Source organism: Myodes glareolus, chromosome 11, assembly GCF_982192425.1.
Source record: "Myodes glareolus chromosome 11, mMyoGla1.1, whole genome shotgun sequence".
NCBI classification, from domain to species: domain Eukaryota; kingdom Metazoa; phylum Chordata; class Mammalia; order Rodentia; family Cricetidae; genus Myodes; species Myodes glareolus.
The window spans coordinates 28292711-28309017 of record NC_142036.1 but is presented as its reverse complement, the minus strand read 5'-3'; the positions used below and the strand labels follow the sequence as shown (position 1 = coordinate 28309017).

Genomic DNA, 16307 nt, shown 5'->3' with positions numbered 1-16307 from the left:
TATATATACTCATTAAGTCTTCTCTCTTTCCAAATTTTCAGTAGTTCCCTTGGCTTTGTAACCTGACTTATTCCATTTTTTGGTTCCCATTCTATACCAAGACAGCCACTGATCTTGTGAACTTTAAGAAAATACAAGTTGATACAATGAGAGTCATTTCATTGGCACTGTGAAAGGAAAAATAGCTTGTCTGCCCAAATGTCTTAGCAGTCCTCTCTGTTCACACTTTCTGAGTTATTAGTATTGGATCATAGTAGGTATGTTATATAAATAAAGATTAGTTTATTTATTACAATTACAATGGGAGCTTTTTTGGTACTTGGTCACTTTATTTACATTTCCTTCTTTATTGCATGCTTCCATGAAGTATTGCCTTCTCTTTTGTCCTACTTCTATACTGGAGTTTGGATGTTTTCTTTCTTTTTAATGATTTATTTATTATTTTGTATGCATTGATGTTTTGCTTGCATGTGTGTCTGTGTGAGAGTGTTGGACCCCCCCCCCGAAAGTGAAGTTACAGACAGTTGTGAGCTGCTGTGTGGGTGCTGGGAATTGAACCTGGGTTCTCTGAAGAGCAGCCAGTGCTCTTAACATTTGAGCCATCTCTTCAACCCCTAGATGTTTTCCTTTGAAACAGGTGTCTGGCAGATGAACCTTCCTTTCTGTTTACGTGGAAATTATGAGTTTTTTCGTCATTAGGAAAATTCAATAAAGACATGTTTGAAGCTGGATGTCGAGGTGTATGTTAGTAATCTCAGTATTTGAGAGGGCAGAGGGAAAAGAATCCTGACCCTCTCATGGGCCAAACATCTGGGATGGGGCAGATAGACACCTACTTTTCTCAGAAAGAAATTCATTTCCTCATCACTCTGCTTCTTTATTGAAGTGTCGGGCTTTTTACCGGCCGTCATGTAGGGTTGCCACTGTCCGGAAGAAAAGTTGAGTTGCCTTTTAGCTTTTTTTCCTTCTTTGATATTAACAATTGAACTCTTGGCATTGTACATACTATCAAGTTCTGTGTAGCTTTAGTGTGTGTGATGTTGCTTGAAGTTTATTACATGGAGTAATTGAAGCCTCCTTTTACTAAGCAGAAGAATATTCTCTGGTGAAGTACTGTGTAAGCACAGAAAACTAAACAGTGCAGTTACTGGGGATAATGATTGTACCTTCTAAAGGTGTCTAAAGTTGATGAGCATCGAGAAGACTTCTTACAAAAACTGGTGCATTCTCTCAATTGATTCTGTGACCCAGGATGCCTAATTTTATCACTAGAAATGCAGTTTCCTCCAATTCCTGGCCTTCTAATATGGAAGTACTTTTGGCATAAAGGGGGAAATTGGGAGCTGAGCTTCCTTGTCGAGCCTATGTTAGAGTGAGGTGCCAGTTCTCAAGGCTGCTTCTCTGTTTTTAAGCACATTGATTTTGAGCAAAAAAACAAATATTGAGGAAACACTTAAAAGTTTGGTATACTTTTCCTTTTAACTAGATGAAGAACTTCCCGATTACATTATGGTGATGGTGGCCAACAAGAAAAGTCAGGACCAAATGACAGAGGACCTGTCCCTGTTTCTAGGGAACAACACAATTCGATTCACCGTATGGTATGTTTCTGAATATCTGTGCCTCAGAGCAAAGTCAGAGTTGGTGTTCTGTATAGGAGGAGTTCTCCGCAGTCTTGTAAGGTTCACTGTGGAGAGGCATTCTGTGGGCTGGGCAGCACAAGCCTCTGGAGGTTTCTCCATCTGTCAGTGGAGTAGTAAGTCACCTGCTCTCCGTACTTGTGAGGATAACTTTGCTGGTGCATCAGTGTTTACAGATATGCCTGCACCAAAGGAGCCCTTGCTGCTGTGTTTGTATTATTGCCTTCTACACGTCATCATCCCCTCCCGTCACCCCCTCCCCACACTCCCCAGCACAACCACTTACAAGCAGTGAGCTCTGCATTTTGAGCTAGGCTTCCTTTTGGCTTTCATGGGAATAACCTTTTTCCTTTTGTTTTTGTTTCCTTTTTGTTTTAAGCTGACTATTCCTGACACATACATGTCCTCATTTGAAAAACATCTCGGTCATCTTTACAGTTTGAAATTTCAAATAAGCAACTTATTTTTTCATATACAATATTTATGATTTGAACTACCCTTTATCAAACTACATGCTCCCTTAGTTGAGAATAAGCATAGGATTCAGTTTAAGAAGCCCAGCTTCAGTTATCAGGCTTAAGGTAGAGCAAGAATGGGAAAGGATAATTAATGCTTGTCTGAGGACATGTAGGAGATACTCATAAGAAGACCCACTGACTTAAGACCCATCAGCTACAGTGAAGCTGATGATGGAGCAAAACTGAGTGAGCACTTAGCCTACTTAATTTGAGTAGGAAGCACTAAGGGAAACGGTGCCTGTTCACATCCTGACTCTTAGGGAAAGAGTATCTTCACAGTGTTTTGGCAGCTGTATGCCTTATGGCTCTTACAGCAACACTATTTTGAAAATCTGTGCAGAATTTTCTGCTTTATATTGCATAGCTTGGAGCGCGTTATTAAGAGTACAGTAATCCTTACGTGTTTAACACACTGCTTCATTATGTATATATACCCTCTCAATGTTCATGGTGTTCTCAACTGAGGGAATTGTACTGTGACTGTGAATACTTCTTTCTTTAAAGTCATCAGTAGTTCCGGAGTTTGTTTCATAAGTATTGTTGTAACCTAATCTTTGACTAAACCTTTAGATCACTTGGGGTTTGTAGTCCATCTGAGCTAAGCTGGAAGACTGGCCTCATAGGTTCTTTCTTAGATGACTTAATGGAATGTTTAAGACAGATTTCATAATATACCATTAACTTAAAATCTGTTCTCATCTTGCTCCAACAACAGTTCACATGCACTCATGCAAGGAATTGTGTCTTCTCTTTAGTTGGTACTTCACTTTCATCAGTTCACTAATGTTAAACAGACTATCCTGATTTTTAATTGGTTTTTGTTCATGTTTGTTTACCTATGTAGATACACATGGATGTGCGTGTGTGTTTGTGTGTGCATGCGTGCATTTGTAGGCCTGAATTTGATGTTGGGTGTCTCACTGGGTCACTCTCTACTTTAGTTATTGAGACAGGGTCTCTCACTAAACCCAGAGCTCAACAGTTAGTTACTTTTAGTCTACCTAGAAAGTTTATCCCAAGCACCCCGTCTCTGCCTTACTTGAAGTGCTGGTGGCTTTCAACACCCAGCTTTTACATGGCTCTGGGAATCAACTTGAGGACCTGCACCCGGCCTGCCCAGCCCTTCTCTTGTGCTTTTTTATTTTTGCTGTCAGTTTTTTTAACTTTACACTAAGGTCTTCCTCTTTTTTTTTTTGTCCTCATTCTAATTTTTTTTGGAATCCTCAAATAATTGTGTTCATGAGGAAACTGGTATGTGAAGGGATTCTAAATGGAACAGTAGGAGACTTCTGGTGTCTATGAGAGGATGTTGAAAGGATAGCTATGCAAAAATGTCTTCTATAAAACTATTAAGATGAGTGTGTTACAGCAAGGTTGTGGCCTGTGTGCTTAATTTTGAAAATAATAGAGTAAAATGGGGTAGCATATTTTAAAATTCTTCAGTAGCTTTTTTAGCCTCTCAGAATTACATTGTTCAAGAAGCCATGTAAATAATTTAAATATTTTGGGGGGGAGGTCATCTTTTTCTTTTATTTTTTAAATATTTATTTATTTATTATGCATGCAATATTCTGTCTGTGTGTATGCCTGCAGGCCAGAAGAGGGCACCAGACCGCATTACAGATGGTTGTGAGCCACCATGTGGTTGCTGGGAATTGAACTCAGAACCTTTGGAAGAGCAGGCAATGCTCTTAACCTCTGAGCCATCTCTCCAGCCTCCAATAGTTCAAATATTAACCACTGGATTAGGGTGTTTATAATTCAGTGGTAGAACATGTGCTTACTGGAACATGGTCCTTAGTTTAACCCTGTGGAGAGGGGTGAGAAAGGAGGGCGAGTGTGTGAGACACACACAAATGCACGCACACACGCACAACTAAAACAGTTGTGGCAAGCAGTATTCTATGTTTGGGATACTGTTAGCTGTATTGGTCTTTAGTCCTTAGAAAACAAGGTGATTTTTTTTTTTTTAATCAAGACTTCTCAGATGATGTCTTTGTCTTTTTTTCTTTGGTGCTGGGGATTGAACCCAGGGCTTTGTGTGTGTTCTTAACATTCTGTTCTGGTTCTACTGATGCCATTTAATCCTAGCTACCTGGGAGACTGAAGTAGGGAGGTTCATGGGCTCAAGGCCAGCCTAGGCAACTTAGACCCTGTCTCAAGAAGTAAAAAAGAGAGTTGTAGGTGTGTATCAGTGATATTAGAGTGCTTGAATGGTGTGTATACTGCTAGAGATCAAATTTCTAGGACTTGCAGAAGCTGCTCTGCTTCTGAGCTGCCTCCCCACCCCTATTTTTTTTTAATAGTTTATTTAACTTTACTTTATGTGCATTGGTATGAAGGTATCAGATCCCCAGGAACTGGAGTTACAGACAGTTGTAAGCTGCCATGTGGGAGCTGCGGATTGAACCTGGGTCTTCTGGAAGAGCAGCCAGTGCTCTTAACTGCTGGGCCATCTCGCCAGCCCCTCCCCACTCCTATTGTAAGGCCTTTTAAAGAAAAAAATAATGTGCAGTTGGAAAGTCCTGTTCAGTATTATTAAATGCCTTAAAAGAGCTAACCTGAATATAATGTCAGATTTAGAGTGGCAATTAAAATTTTTATTAAGGGAGGCTTTGTTTTTTGTCTTTTTAGGCTCCATGGTGTTTTAGATAAACTTCGCTCTGTTACAACTGGTAAGATTTCTAAAATTGAGAGCCTTTTAAAATTTTTGCTTGTTATAACATGTGATCCTTTTTAAAGTTATTTATGCTGCTCTTGGAAGAATATCAGTCAGTTTAAGAGGTGTGGTTCATTTGAATTGTAAGAACATTAAACTTACTGTGATTCGGCAGTAGTGGACAAGACTGCACTATGTATTGAAAGGAAGTAATTATAAATGTGCCCAAACCTTAACCTTTAAGAGACCTCACTACTTTATAATTGAAAGTTATCTGAAGGTCTAATATCTACAGTCATTTAATAAATCAGATAAATATTATGATGTATAGGAATGCTATTCAACAACTAAAAGTAATCTGGAATGAGATGAGAAAACACAAATATTATCCTAGTACTTAAAACATGTGGATCCTCTTGCAAAATAGTAATAATAAATTAGTAGTAGTGGTGGTAATGATAAATGTTACTTATTGTGGCAGTTCTCCTTTAAGGACCCCATCCCCCACATTTTCAGCTGTCTGTTATCCCCTAGTGCTTAAAATCTCTTAATAAACACCAACTGCTTTTTAAACTACCACGTTGAGGAACTAGAAATGTAGCTCAGTTGGTAGAGTGCCTGCCTAGCACACAAGATCCCTGAGTTCAGTTTCTGGCACTGAAGAAAACAGCCATAGTAACACATGCCCAGAATTGCTCATACTCCAGAGATAGGAGCAGGAGAATGGGAACTTCAAAGTCATCTTTGGTGGTATATCCAGTTACCTTGAACTTCATGAGATCTGTTTTGTTTGAAAAAAAAAGAAAACAGCTGAACGGTGGTCCTTTTGGGACAGAGTTAGGTGGATCTCTGAGTTTAAGACCAGCCTGGTCTACAAAGTGAGTTCCAGTACAGCTAGAGCATTTATACAGAGAAACCCTAGGAAAAAACAAAACAAAACAAAAAATACTTTGAAGTTATTACTTTAAAAAAATCTTTTCTACATTATTGCTTTTGAATTGGTGATGAGAGGAAGGAAAGATAAGAAAAAGATTACCAAGGTCATGCATTTTTCTTTCCAGAGCCCTCTAGTCTCAAGTCTTCAGACACCAGCATCTTTGATAGTAATGTGCCTTCAAACAAGAGCAGCTTTAGTCGAGGAGATGAGAGACGGCACGAAGCTGCAGTCCCTCCCCTTGCTGTTTCCAGCTCTAGGCCTGAAAAAAGAGATTCCAGAGTTTCTACAAGTTCACAGGAGCAGAAATCCACTAATGTCAGGTAAAGTCCCATGTCTGCCGTGGTCAGATAGGCGTGTGAATGTGACACTTAACGTTAGTTATTATGTCCATTCATTCCATTTCAGCAATTTTTGGAGATAGTGAAATGATCACACATAAATTACTTTTCTTGTCATTTGTTGCTGTTACAAAATCTTGTATTTGGAACATGTTGTATTTGGCTCAGAGTTCAGAAGGCTTCAGTTCCTCACAGCTATGGAAGCATGATAGAGTTCAGCAAAAGTCTGTTCTTAGACACTCATGACCTATATTGACCAATTGGGCCCTGAGTCTTAAAAGGATCCATAGCCTTTAAAGTAGCATAGTGAACTAGGGATCTAGTATTTAACACATGTGTATATATGTCAGTGAACCCTATGCATGCCTGGTGCCTCTTGAGGCCAGAAGAAGGCATTGGATCCCCTTGCACTGGAATTACAGATGGTTGTAAGCCAGTGTGGGTGCTGGGAATGGAACCCAGGTCCACTGGAAAATCAGATAGTGCTCTGGCCGTCTCGCCAGAGCAGACCATAACAGATCGTGAACAAGTTTTTGAATAAACTAATTGGTGTGGGAGAATTATCTGTATTCTGTCAATCATATTTTAATAAAACGCTGATTGGCCAGGCAGGCAGTATAGGCGGGAAAACCAGACAGGAAGTAGAGGTGATGCAATGAGAACAGGAGAATTCTGGGAAGCAGGGAGGTTCCTCTGTCACTCCTGTGCAGACCACCGAAGAGGCAACATGTAAGCTGTCACATTGAGAAAGGTACTGAGCCCGTGTGGCTAACATAGATCAGAATAATGGGTTAAGATAAGTCATAAGAACTAATAAGTAGCCTGACCTAATGGTCCAATCAGTTTATAACCTTATGGAGTCTTATGTGTGATTTTCTTTGTTGCTTGCCAGCTGTTGGGGTACTTGGAGGGATGGAAACCCCAACAAGCTGGCCCTCATGTTACAACTAATGGTGACCAGAATATGATTTTTTTTTATTTTAAGTGTAATAAATAAAAGTTTAAAGTATGAGGGCTAGGAATGGTGGTTTAAGCATTTAATTTTTTTTATTTGATTTTTTTGTTGTTTGGTATTTTGCCTGTGTGTATGTCTGTGTACCATGCTCTTGAAGCACCTGTGGAGTTCTTCAGAGGGCTTTGGAGCCGCTGGAACTGGAGTTACACATAGCTGATAGTTGCAGTGTGAGTGTTGGGAATCAAACCTGGATCATCTACAAGAGTTCTCAGAATCCCTGAGCTATCCCTCCAGCCCTGGTACAAGCCTTTAGTCCCAGCACTTGGGAGGTAGAGGCAGATGTATGGATCTTGAGCCAGCCAGAGCTACATAGTAAGACACTGTCTCAAAAAAAGAATAAAAGAAAAGTTAATGAATGAATATTATTTGAAAACAGTTTGAATATTAAAAAACCTTCCATACTTTCCTCATTAAAATTTTTTTGAGTAAGAATTCTTTGAAGTTTTCAGAATAAAAATGCTTTTGTTTTGTTGTAATGCTTTGCTTTATTTTGTCTTACTAGACATTCTTATGATGATGGAGCTTCAACCCGGCTAATGTCAACAGTAAAACCTCTGAGGGAGCCAGCACCCTCTGAAGATGTGATTGATATCAAGCCAGAACCAGATGATCTTATTGATGAAGACCTCAATTTTGTGCAGGAGAATCCCTTATCTCAGAAAAAACCTACAGTGACACTTACGTATGGTTCTTCTCGCCCTTCTATTGAAATTTATCGACCACCTGCAAGTAGAAATGCAGACACTAGCACTCATATAAACAGGCTGCAACTTCAGCAGCAGCAAAATAGTACTCATGCTGCCAAGCAACTTGATGTACAGAGCAGCCAGGTGTACGAAGCAGGACGTCTGTGTGAATCAGAAGTGCTTAGCAGCGTGGACGACACTTACAGCCCCTTCTTCAGAAACAACTTGGATAAAATGAGTATTGAGGTTTGTATAGATTTTATATATATTTTAGCTTAACCAGGCTAGAAACTGACAGTTGTTGATTCCAGATGTAACCTCAGCAACTAAACACATTGTATGTTTATTTTAAATAGTGTCCTCTCTTGGACTGGCTTTGTATAGGGATTTTTATGTCATGAACATGTGCCTTGTAATTTTAGCAATTTGAGTTAGTTTTACTCTTTTTATCTTTCTGATATCTATGCAGATATGCCCATTTTAGACTTAAGCAACCAAATAACTCACTTTGAATAGTTTATCTAACAGTGCTGTGTGTAACCATTATAAAATAAATTGAAAGTTCTTTTGAGTTAGCTATTCGAGGAGATAATTTCCTTTGTTTTACAAGAAACCCAGCCCTTTCAAGTCTTAAAGTCATCTTAAAATGAAAACAAATATTTTTGTGATAGAACTTTGTTTTCACTGCAAGATAAGCTTAAATGTATCTCATTATAGGATGAAAACTTTCGGAAGAGAAAGTTGCCTGTGGTAAGTTCAGTTGTAAAAGTAAAAAGATTCAGTCATGATGGAGAAGAGGAGGAGGAAGATGAGGATTATGGCTCCCGGATAGGAAGTTTGTCCAGCAGTGTGTCGGTGCCCGCAAAGCCTGAGAGGAGGTACCTGGGTATAGCTGTAAATTAATCTTCAACTGCTTGATGTGGCTGCAGAGTTTTTGTTTGCTTCTTGGGCAGTGTTGGGAAAGAAACCTGGGGACTGCATGCTAATGCTAGCTAGATAGGTGCCCTGGCAGTAAGTGTCTTACAGCATCACTTGGGTTTTGAGAGATACAACTATTAATGATAAATGACTTGCTTAAAATTGGAGAGAATTGGAAAGACTAGAAATTAATGAGGGAGAAAATGTTAATATGGCGTCATTTTTTTAAAAAGCTTTAGGGTTCCAATCTAATTGACATGTTCTAGAAACTATACTGTGTTTAAAACAGAAGGCTATATAGCAACAGCATAATAGAAGGTTAGCATGTAAAGAACTGAAATTTAAAACATTATAAAAATACCTTTTCTTAAAACTCTTTTAGACCTTCTCTTCCACCTTCTAAACAAGCTAACAAGAATCTAATTTTGAAGGCTATCTCTGAAGCTCAAGAGTCTGTAACAAAAACAACTAACTATTCTGCAGGTAATTTCAATGTAGTATGTTTTTACCAGTAAGAGATTGCTTCCTTAAACTGAGCATGCTTGTCTTGATGTTTAAAGTAAAGGTTCCTGCCAGATACAAAGGCCAGAAGGAAAGTCTTCCAGAAAATGGCTTTAGGGTTTCAGCAGTTGGAGAGGCTGTCAGAGGAGTTCTCTCTTGGAGCTCTGTTCTCATATGCATATGCAACTAGATAATACCCACGAATTATGCAGGGAATTTTGAGAAAGTTCATGGCTTTCATATTAACATTTAGCTCATAGTATGTATGTGCTGTTGTAGAAAAGAACAAAATTGGACAATAACAAGTTGCTGAAACTAGAGAAATTTTTTATGTACTCTTGCCATGCAGCAGATTGAACTCATATGCTTGGAAAGCCCTGTTCCACTGAACCACACTCCCAGACCCAAGCAAGGAATTTCTTTAAAACTACTGTATAAATAGACCAGTCTCTTTTCCCTTAATGGGACCTTGTAATAGAATGTAAAACAGAGAATTGATAGTTTTTACCCCAATTATAACAGAAGCACTAAAGTCATTTGGGGTCACATACTTGGTGTCAAGTGTTTATTTATAACAAAACTTCCTTACAGAAGATTCATTCTAAAATGCAAGGCAGTCAGTAATGTTCTGTGCTGCTGCTGCATTCCAGACTTGTTCATCTGCTGAAGCTAGTGGAGAATTTTGTAATAGAAATGCAAGTTTTTATGTGAAATTTGGTGGACGTTCTTACAGTTTTCTTCTACTTGCCCTTTGTCACTCCTGACCCTTTCTTGAAGCGAAGTAAACAATTCTTGGTACTCACCTTCTGCTTCTCCTCATCCCTCATTTAAACTTGAGCATACGGCATTAAATAGATTTGGGGTGGTCAGGGGAAGACGAGCGTGTGCTCCAATAGTCTGCCTTTACATTCTACTGGGAGAGCAGTGACAATTGCTTAGAATAAGGATTTAGAGAATTTCCATGACCTTGAAATTCCTTGCTTTGTACACTTTTTTTTTCACATTTTTGAGTATTTTGCTTGCATAGAGTCCATAAAGGCTCATTGGATCCCCTAGAGCTAGAGTTACTGATGGTTGTGAGCCACCTTTTGGGTGTTGGGAATCCAACCCTAGTCCTTTGAAAGAGCAGCTGTCTGAGCCAGGCGGTGGTGGTGCAGGCCTTTAATCCCAGCACTCAGGAGGCAGAGGCAGGAGAATCTCTGACTTCGAGGCCAGCCTGGTCTACAAGAGCTAGTTTCAAGACAGGCACCAAATCTACAGAGAAATTTTGTCTCAAAAAAACCAAAAGAAAGGAAAAAAAGAGAGAGAGCATCTGTTAAAGAAATTAATATTCCTTCCTACTGAGGAACCATGCCAGATACTCAAGTGTGAATATAGGAGGTCTGCATTGTTTCTGGCTAATGCACAAAATGGGACCAGCTTTAAACAACATTTTACTAGCTTTATAGCTATGCCTTAGGCTTATGCGCTCTATGTGTGCTGTCATCCTTAAATCTCATCAGTTCCCGCCTCTAAGTCACACTTTGAACAATTTAGACAGGCTGCATACAAGTCTGGCCATTTAGACAAATGGGAAATTTACACAGCAAAAGTATTGTCACAGTTACTTAACTATATCAGTGTTTTGTGTCTGTGTCCCATTCTCCCATAGTAGTTATTGAGGGTCATTCTACCCCATGGCAGAATTAAACTTTTCCTGGAAAGAACCAGGGTTTGATGGCAGTCTGCGGCTTAATGAGGAATGTTACTCAGTGCCCAGTGCTTGCCTTTAGAGACCTGTTCTTTGAAATGGGGATGAGCCTAAGGACAGCTTGTAAATTAAGGTGATTTCCTTTTGTTTTGGAAATAGAGGTAACTGAAAGCATATTAGTGAACAAATCTTTTGGGGAGAAGTTTTTTGTTTGTTTTGTTTCATTTGAAACAGATTTCTATTATGTAGCTCGGACTGTCCGGGAATTCATTATGTAGACCAGGCTGACCTGGAACCCAGCAGAGATCTGCCTGTCTCTGTCTCCCAAGTTCTGGGATTAAAGCTATGTGCCACCACACCAGGATCTTAGTGAACAAATTGTTCACTAAAACGATAATAGAAACATTTCTCAGCAAACCTAAATCTTAATTATGTTACAAGTTCAAAATTATCCTTTCCACAGCTTGTAACAAGTCTAGTCAGTACACTAAGTTTTGAGTTACGTTGGTGGTCCCTCTCCTTGAGCTCCTTTGTGCCGCTTACTACCCAAGCAAGTTTAGTAGATCCTTTATAGCGTAAATTTATTACTAACAGTTTCTTCTAGATCACAGCCAGTGCTCTTAACAGCTGTCTCTCCAACTATTTCAAAAGTAGACTATTGGGCTGTAGAGATGATTCAGCACTGGCTGCTCTTTCAGAGGATCTGGGTTTAATCCCAGTACCTATTTTGTTGCTCAGAACCTTCCATAACTCTTCTGACCTCCACACAGGCTCCAGGCCTGCACATAGGTATGCATACATACACGTTAGCAAAACACATAATTCTCAAAAGGAAATTTAGAAAGTAGTTGGAGATTCCCACATTTTAAGAAATAACATCAAGCCTAGTTGTGCATGCCTGTAATCCTAGCACATGGGAAATAGAGGCAAGAGATTAAGATCATTTTCAATTTAGTGAATTAGAGACCAGCCTGATAGCTCAGCGGTTAAGAGCACTGCCTGCTCTTCCAAAGGTCCTGAGTTCAATTGCCAGCATCCACATGGTGGCTCACAGCCATCTGTAATAAGATCTGGTGCCCTCTTTAGGAAGAGGCTTAATTGTCCTCATCAACTTAGCCTATGAAACCCAGTATGGACAAGTTCAACAGAACCGTCATATATGGGCTGACCATGCATTGCCAGGGCATAAATTTCATTTTCATTTCATTTTCTGGTCTATAGTGAGACCTTGTCGCAAAAGAATTTTTAAAAAATGGCATTAAAACATTCTTTACTTATTTATGTTACAGTTTGAAATCACTGTAAGACCCTATCACTGCATGTGGTTTAAAATGATGACATACATGATAAATTGTTTTTGTTTTGGGTTTTTGAAGCAGGCTTTTACTATATGTAGTTCAGTCTGGCCCAGAACTCATTGTAGATCCATTGCCTCGACCTCTTTAGTGCTGAGATTGAAGCTTTAGATGCTGTTTACATAGAAGCAAGGCAAATAACTTGAATGTCTTTCTTGGGAATATTATAAGAAAAACTAGTTTCTTTGTTCTGAACTCCATAACTGATCTAAACCCAGGGTTTTTATGTGAAGTTCCACAGAAACAGACACTTCCAGTTGCTCCCAGAACTCGAACTTCTCAAGAAGAATTGCTAGCGGAAGTGGTCCAGGGGCAAAGCAGGGCCCCCAGAATAAGTCCTCCTGTTAAAGAGGAGGAAGCAAAAGGAGATGCTACAGAAAAAATTCAAGGTAAGAGTTAACCATTTTATTTACACTTTATCCTTAGGATACTAAATATTTTCAAATAAGTTTTTATGGAATATTAGTTACATTATGAAGAAAGTGACAAATTGTGTACACAAAGAATGAGATCTTGTAGAGAACTCAATGCTTTTCAGACACTTTAAAGTTTTTATAATGAAAAACTGAATGTTCTCAAAAGTAGAGAGATTGTTGGTGAACTGCCTTGACTGTATCCCCAGCCTTAATCATTAAAGATTTTTCTCAGGATTAGAATAATCCTACTTAAAGATTCATTAATATCTATGCCCAATCTTTTTGTTTAGAGTTTGTTTAATGTGTAGGTGTCTGGAAGTGCATGCTTGTAAAGGTCCATTAGAACCTATGGGGTTGGTTCTCTCCTTCCACCATGTGGGTTTTGCGGTTCCAGCTCTAGTTACCTGGTTACACAGTGCCTTCACCTCTGAACCATCTCTCTAGCTTCTCTTTATCTGTCTGCTGTCCCTACTCCTATTCCTCCAACTTAAAATCTCAAGTTTCCTTGAAACTTCCCTCCTAGCATCCTGTCGCAGTGTCTTTTCCTGTTTGTCCTGCTGGCACTGGTTTGGCTTCGATGCCTGATGCCTTGGAAACAGTAGCGTTCACTAATTGTTGGACCTCTTTGTTCATTTTCAGTTCTGCTGCCTCCTTTTTTTTTCCCACCTTCTTTCTACCCAAGCTTCTACATACCAAAGTGCAGCTCTATTGTGTGACTTGGTATGTCTCCCCACTCTGTCCCATCTTTATTGCTCAGTACTGACGCCATTATTAGATCTTCAGACAGCTGTGTTAATGGTCCTTTGGGTGTGCTTGCTTCTCTGTTACTTCCATACCTGTTCTTTCCATTTACAAAAGAAGACACTGAAGTGTGTTTCTTTTATCACTTTTTCTATTTAGATCGTAAGTAAAGGGGCATCGGTATCTTCAGTGTCTTTCCTGAACATTTTCTTAAATATATTTTCAGAGATGCATACACTGAATTTTTTATTGTATTTAATCTTTTCCCCATGTCTCCCATATTCCACTCCCAACTTTGTCTTTTTGTTTGTTTTTTTTTTGTTTTAAATAGCCCACTAGTTCTAATTTGTGCTGCCCGTATACTAATAGGTGTCAGATTATCTACTGAAAGGTTGTCAACCTATATACCAGGGGTCATAATCTGGCAAATCTCCCTCAGAAACCATTATCTTCTCAGTAGCTCTTCAGCTAGGGTTCAGGGCTTGTGACCCACTCCTTGTTTCTGTCAAGAATGGTTATTGGATTAATCTTGTGCAGGCAGCTGCAGCAGTGCTGTGATTTCATGAGTAGTTATGCTGGCATGTCCGGAACACAGTTTTGCTCTGTCTGTCTTGAAAATATGTACAATTCCCACTTCTTATTACCTCTGCAATTATTACTCTATCAGCTGCTATGACTTGCCTAGATTATTGGGATAATGGCCAATATCCAAATCTGTGCCGCCTTTCTCATTCTCTTTAAATTTTTAACATTAAAATTACATCATTTCTTCCTTATTCTTTTGAACAGAAACCACACTGCTCCTCTACTGAAAACCCCTGCTTGTCCTTTTTTCTCTCCAGTTCTCCGCCAACTCCTTTCCTGGCCTTGTTGGCTCCCTCCCTATCTCTCCCCTTTGATACCCTGTTTCCCATGTATCACTGTCTCTTTTCTAGTTCCACATCTTCATACTCACCCCCCACTACATCACCAAAAATCCATTTTCTCCAGCAGGTATATGAAAATTATGTCATTGTTCTGTTTTGAAGTCTAGACTCCTCAGGAAGTTCATTTGAGACCTTGTGTTAATGTCTGTAGTTAATATTTGCCCATCTTTTTTCTACTCTCAGGGGTTGTTGAAACCTTGTCTGTTATGATCCTGTCCCTCATTCCCATCTTTAAATCAATGATCATACTTTTTAACTGTACAGTATCAGTGGTCATTTTAGAGTATATATACTAAGTATATATACTTGTATATCTTAATGTATACATTGTGATGCTATGCATAGTAATCTAAGAGTGATAGTATTACTATTAGTACTAAGTATTATTAATTTAATTGGTTTTAATATTTTCTTTGGTATCTCAGTGAGTAATGTGCACACAGTGCTACATTTGGAGGTGTGTTCCTGTTTAAGAGTTTGCTTTGTCTTTATGGGCTCTCCAGAAGAAATAACTGTAAATGAACATGCAAATACTTTGAAATATGTGATGGGTTCTATTCCAATAAACCCATATTCTTGTTTTTCTTTATCTTCTTGTTTTGAGACAGGGTCTCGCTGTGTAACTCTGGCTGTCCTGGAACTCACTGTGTACACCAGGCTGGCCTCGAACTCTAAGAGATACCACCTGTCTTTGCTTCACTAGTGCTGGGGTTAAGGGTGTACATCACTGTGCCCAGCTAAACTTATGTCTTTTGGAAATATTTGTCATAAATTCGTCTAGAGTGCTGGGTGGTCCAACACTCATGAGGCAGAGGCAGGCGGATCTCTGTGAGTTCAAGGCCAGCCTGGTCTACAGAGTGAGTTCCAGGACAGATTCCAGAGCTACGCAGAGAAACACTGTCTCAGGGGAAAGGAAAAAAAAAGTTCGCCTAGATGGCAGGCTTGGTGATGCACGCTTGTAATACCAGATACTTGAGGCTAAAGTAGGAGGCATGCAAATTTAGTGCTTCATTGGGCAACTTAAGACTGTCTCAGAATGAAAAATTAAAGTACTGAAGTTACGTATCAGTGGTAGGGTGTCTGCGTGAGGCTTTAGGTCAGTCAGCCCACATATGTAGCTCTCTTTTAACTTGTTTAGATAACTTAATGTTACTCAATTTTGGTTGAGTTATCTGATTATCTGATACAGGGTTTCTATTCAGTGTAGCATAGAGTAGTAACACTGTAAGTATACAGCATTAACTGCCTACAGTTGTGATCAGACACCATCATAAAACTCATGGCTTAATGCCTCAGCTGCCCAACATTATAAGAGATTATCTTATACTTAACTCTAGCCTAAAAATAGGAATATAGTCATAGCGCAGTGTATTCTGAGTGTATATTACTTTCACACCATGTAAAGTTGAGAAAATGGAAGTCATTAACATTCATAAGGTAGGCGCCTGTGTACTTGATATGTCCTACTGGACAGGAAGCACTAGAAGATTGTTACTAAAGAGGAGTGTTGTGCTCTGAGGAAGGAAACTCACACCCACTTTTCTCAACTGCCCTGCTTGAAGGTAAGCACTGAAAAATTTTGTATTATGTGGTATTATAGACAGTTTCACATCTATAAACATTTGATGTTTGAGTGGTATTCTGTGTGTGCTTATGTACGTACATGCATATATACATAGAACAGTATACTGCATGGAGTTCTATAACTTTTTGCTCCATTTAACAGGTCATAGAGACAAGTACAGTAACATAGTAATTGCAAAGTTTTGGGGTGCTAAATCCAAGCCTTGCCCTTTACTAGCTGATACAAACCTTTCTTTGCCCTAATTTCCTAATCTGTAAATAGGTATAACAATAATCTTACCTACTTCACCATTATTTTAAAGAATGTGTTAAAATATTCAGGTTTCTCTGTTAATGGACCTTTTCATGGGACTCTGAAGATTTTTTTCAGTTTTGTATGTAAA

General features: G+C 39.1%; 1 protein-coding gene across 16 annotated transcripts in view; it reads left to right on the top strand.

Moving 5' to 3' along the window:
• Nucleotides 1-16307, top strand: part of Zc3h14 (zinc finger CCCH-type containing 14) — a 41405-nt gene that overhangs the window by 5307 nt on the left and 19791 nt on the right. For 8 of the 16 annotated variants that reach the window (XM_085697819.2, XM_085697818.2, XM_085697812.2 and 5 more), the window contains exons 3-9: nt 1487-1601; nt 4793-4833; nt 5879-6074; nt 7610-8039; nt 8511-8671; nt 9094-9194; nt 12491-12646. In XM_085697819.2, the coding sequence (XP_085553945.1) occupies nt 1487-1601; nt 4793-4833; nt 5879-6074; nt 7610-8039; nt 8511-8671; nt 9094-9194; nt 12491-12646 (1200 nt within the window). Of the gene's footprint in view, nt 1-1486; nt 1602-4792; nt 4834-5878; nt 6075-7609; nt 8040-8510; nt 8672-9093; nt 9195-12475; nt 12647-16307 lie in introns of all 16 variants that reach the window. The other 8 variants (XM_085697817.2, XM_085697810.2, XM_085697814.2 and 5 more) reach the window with 1 other exon arrangement.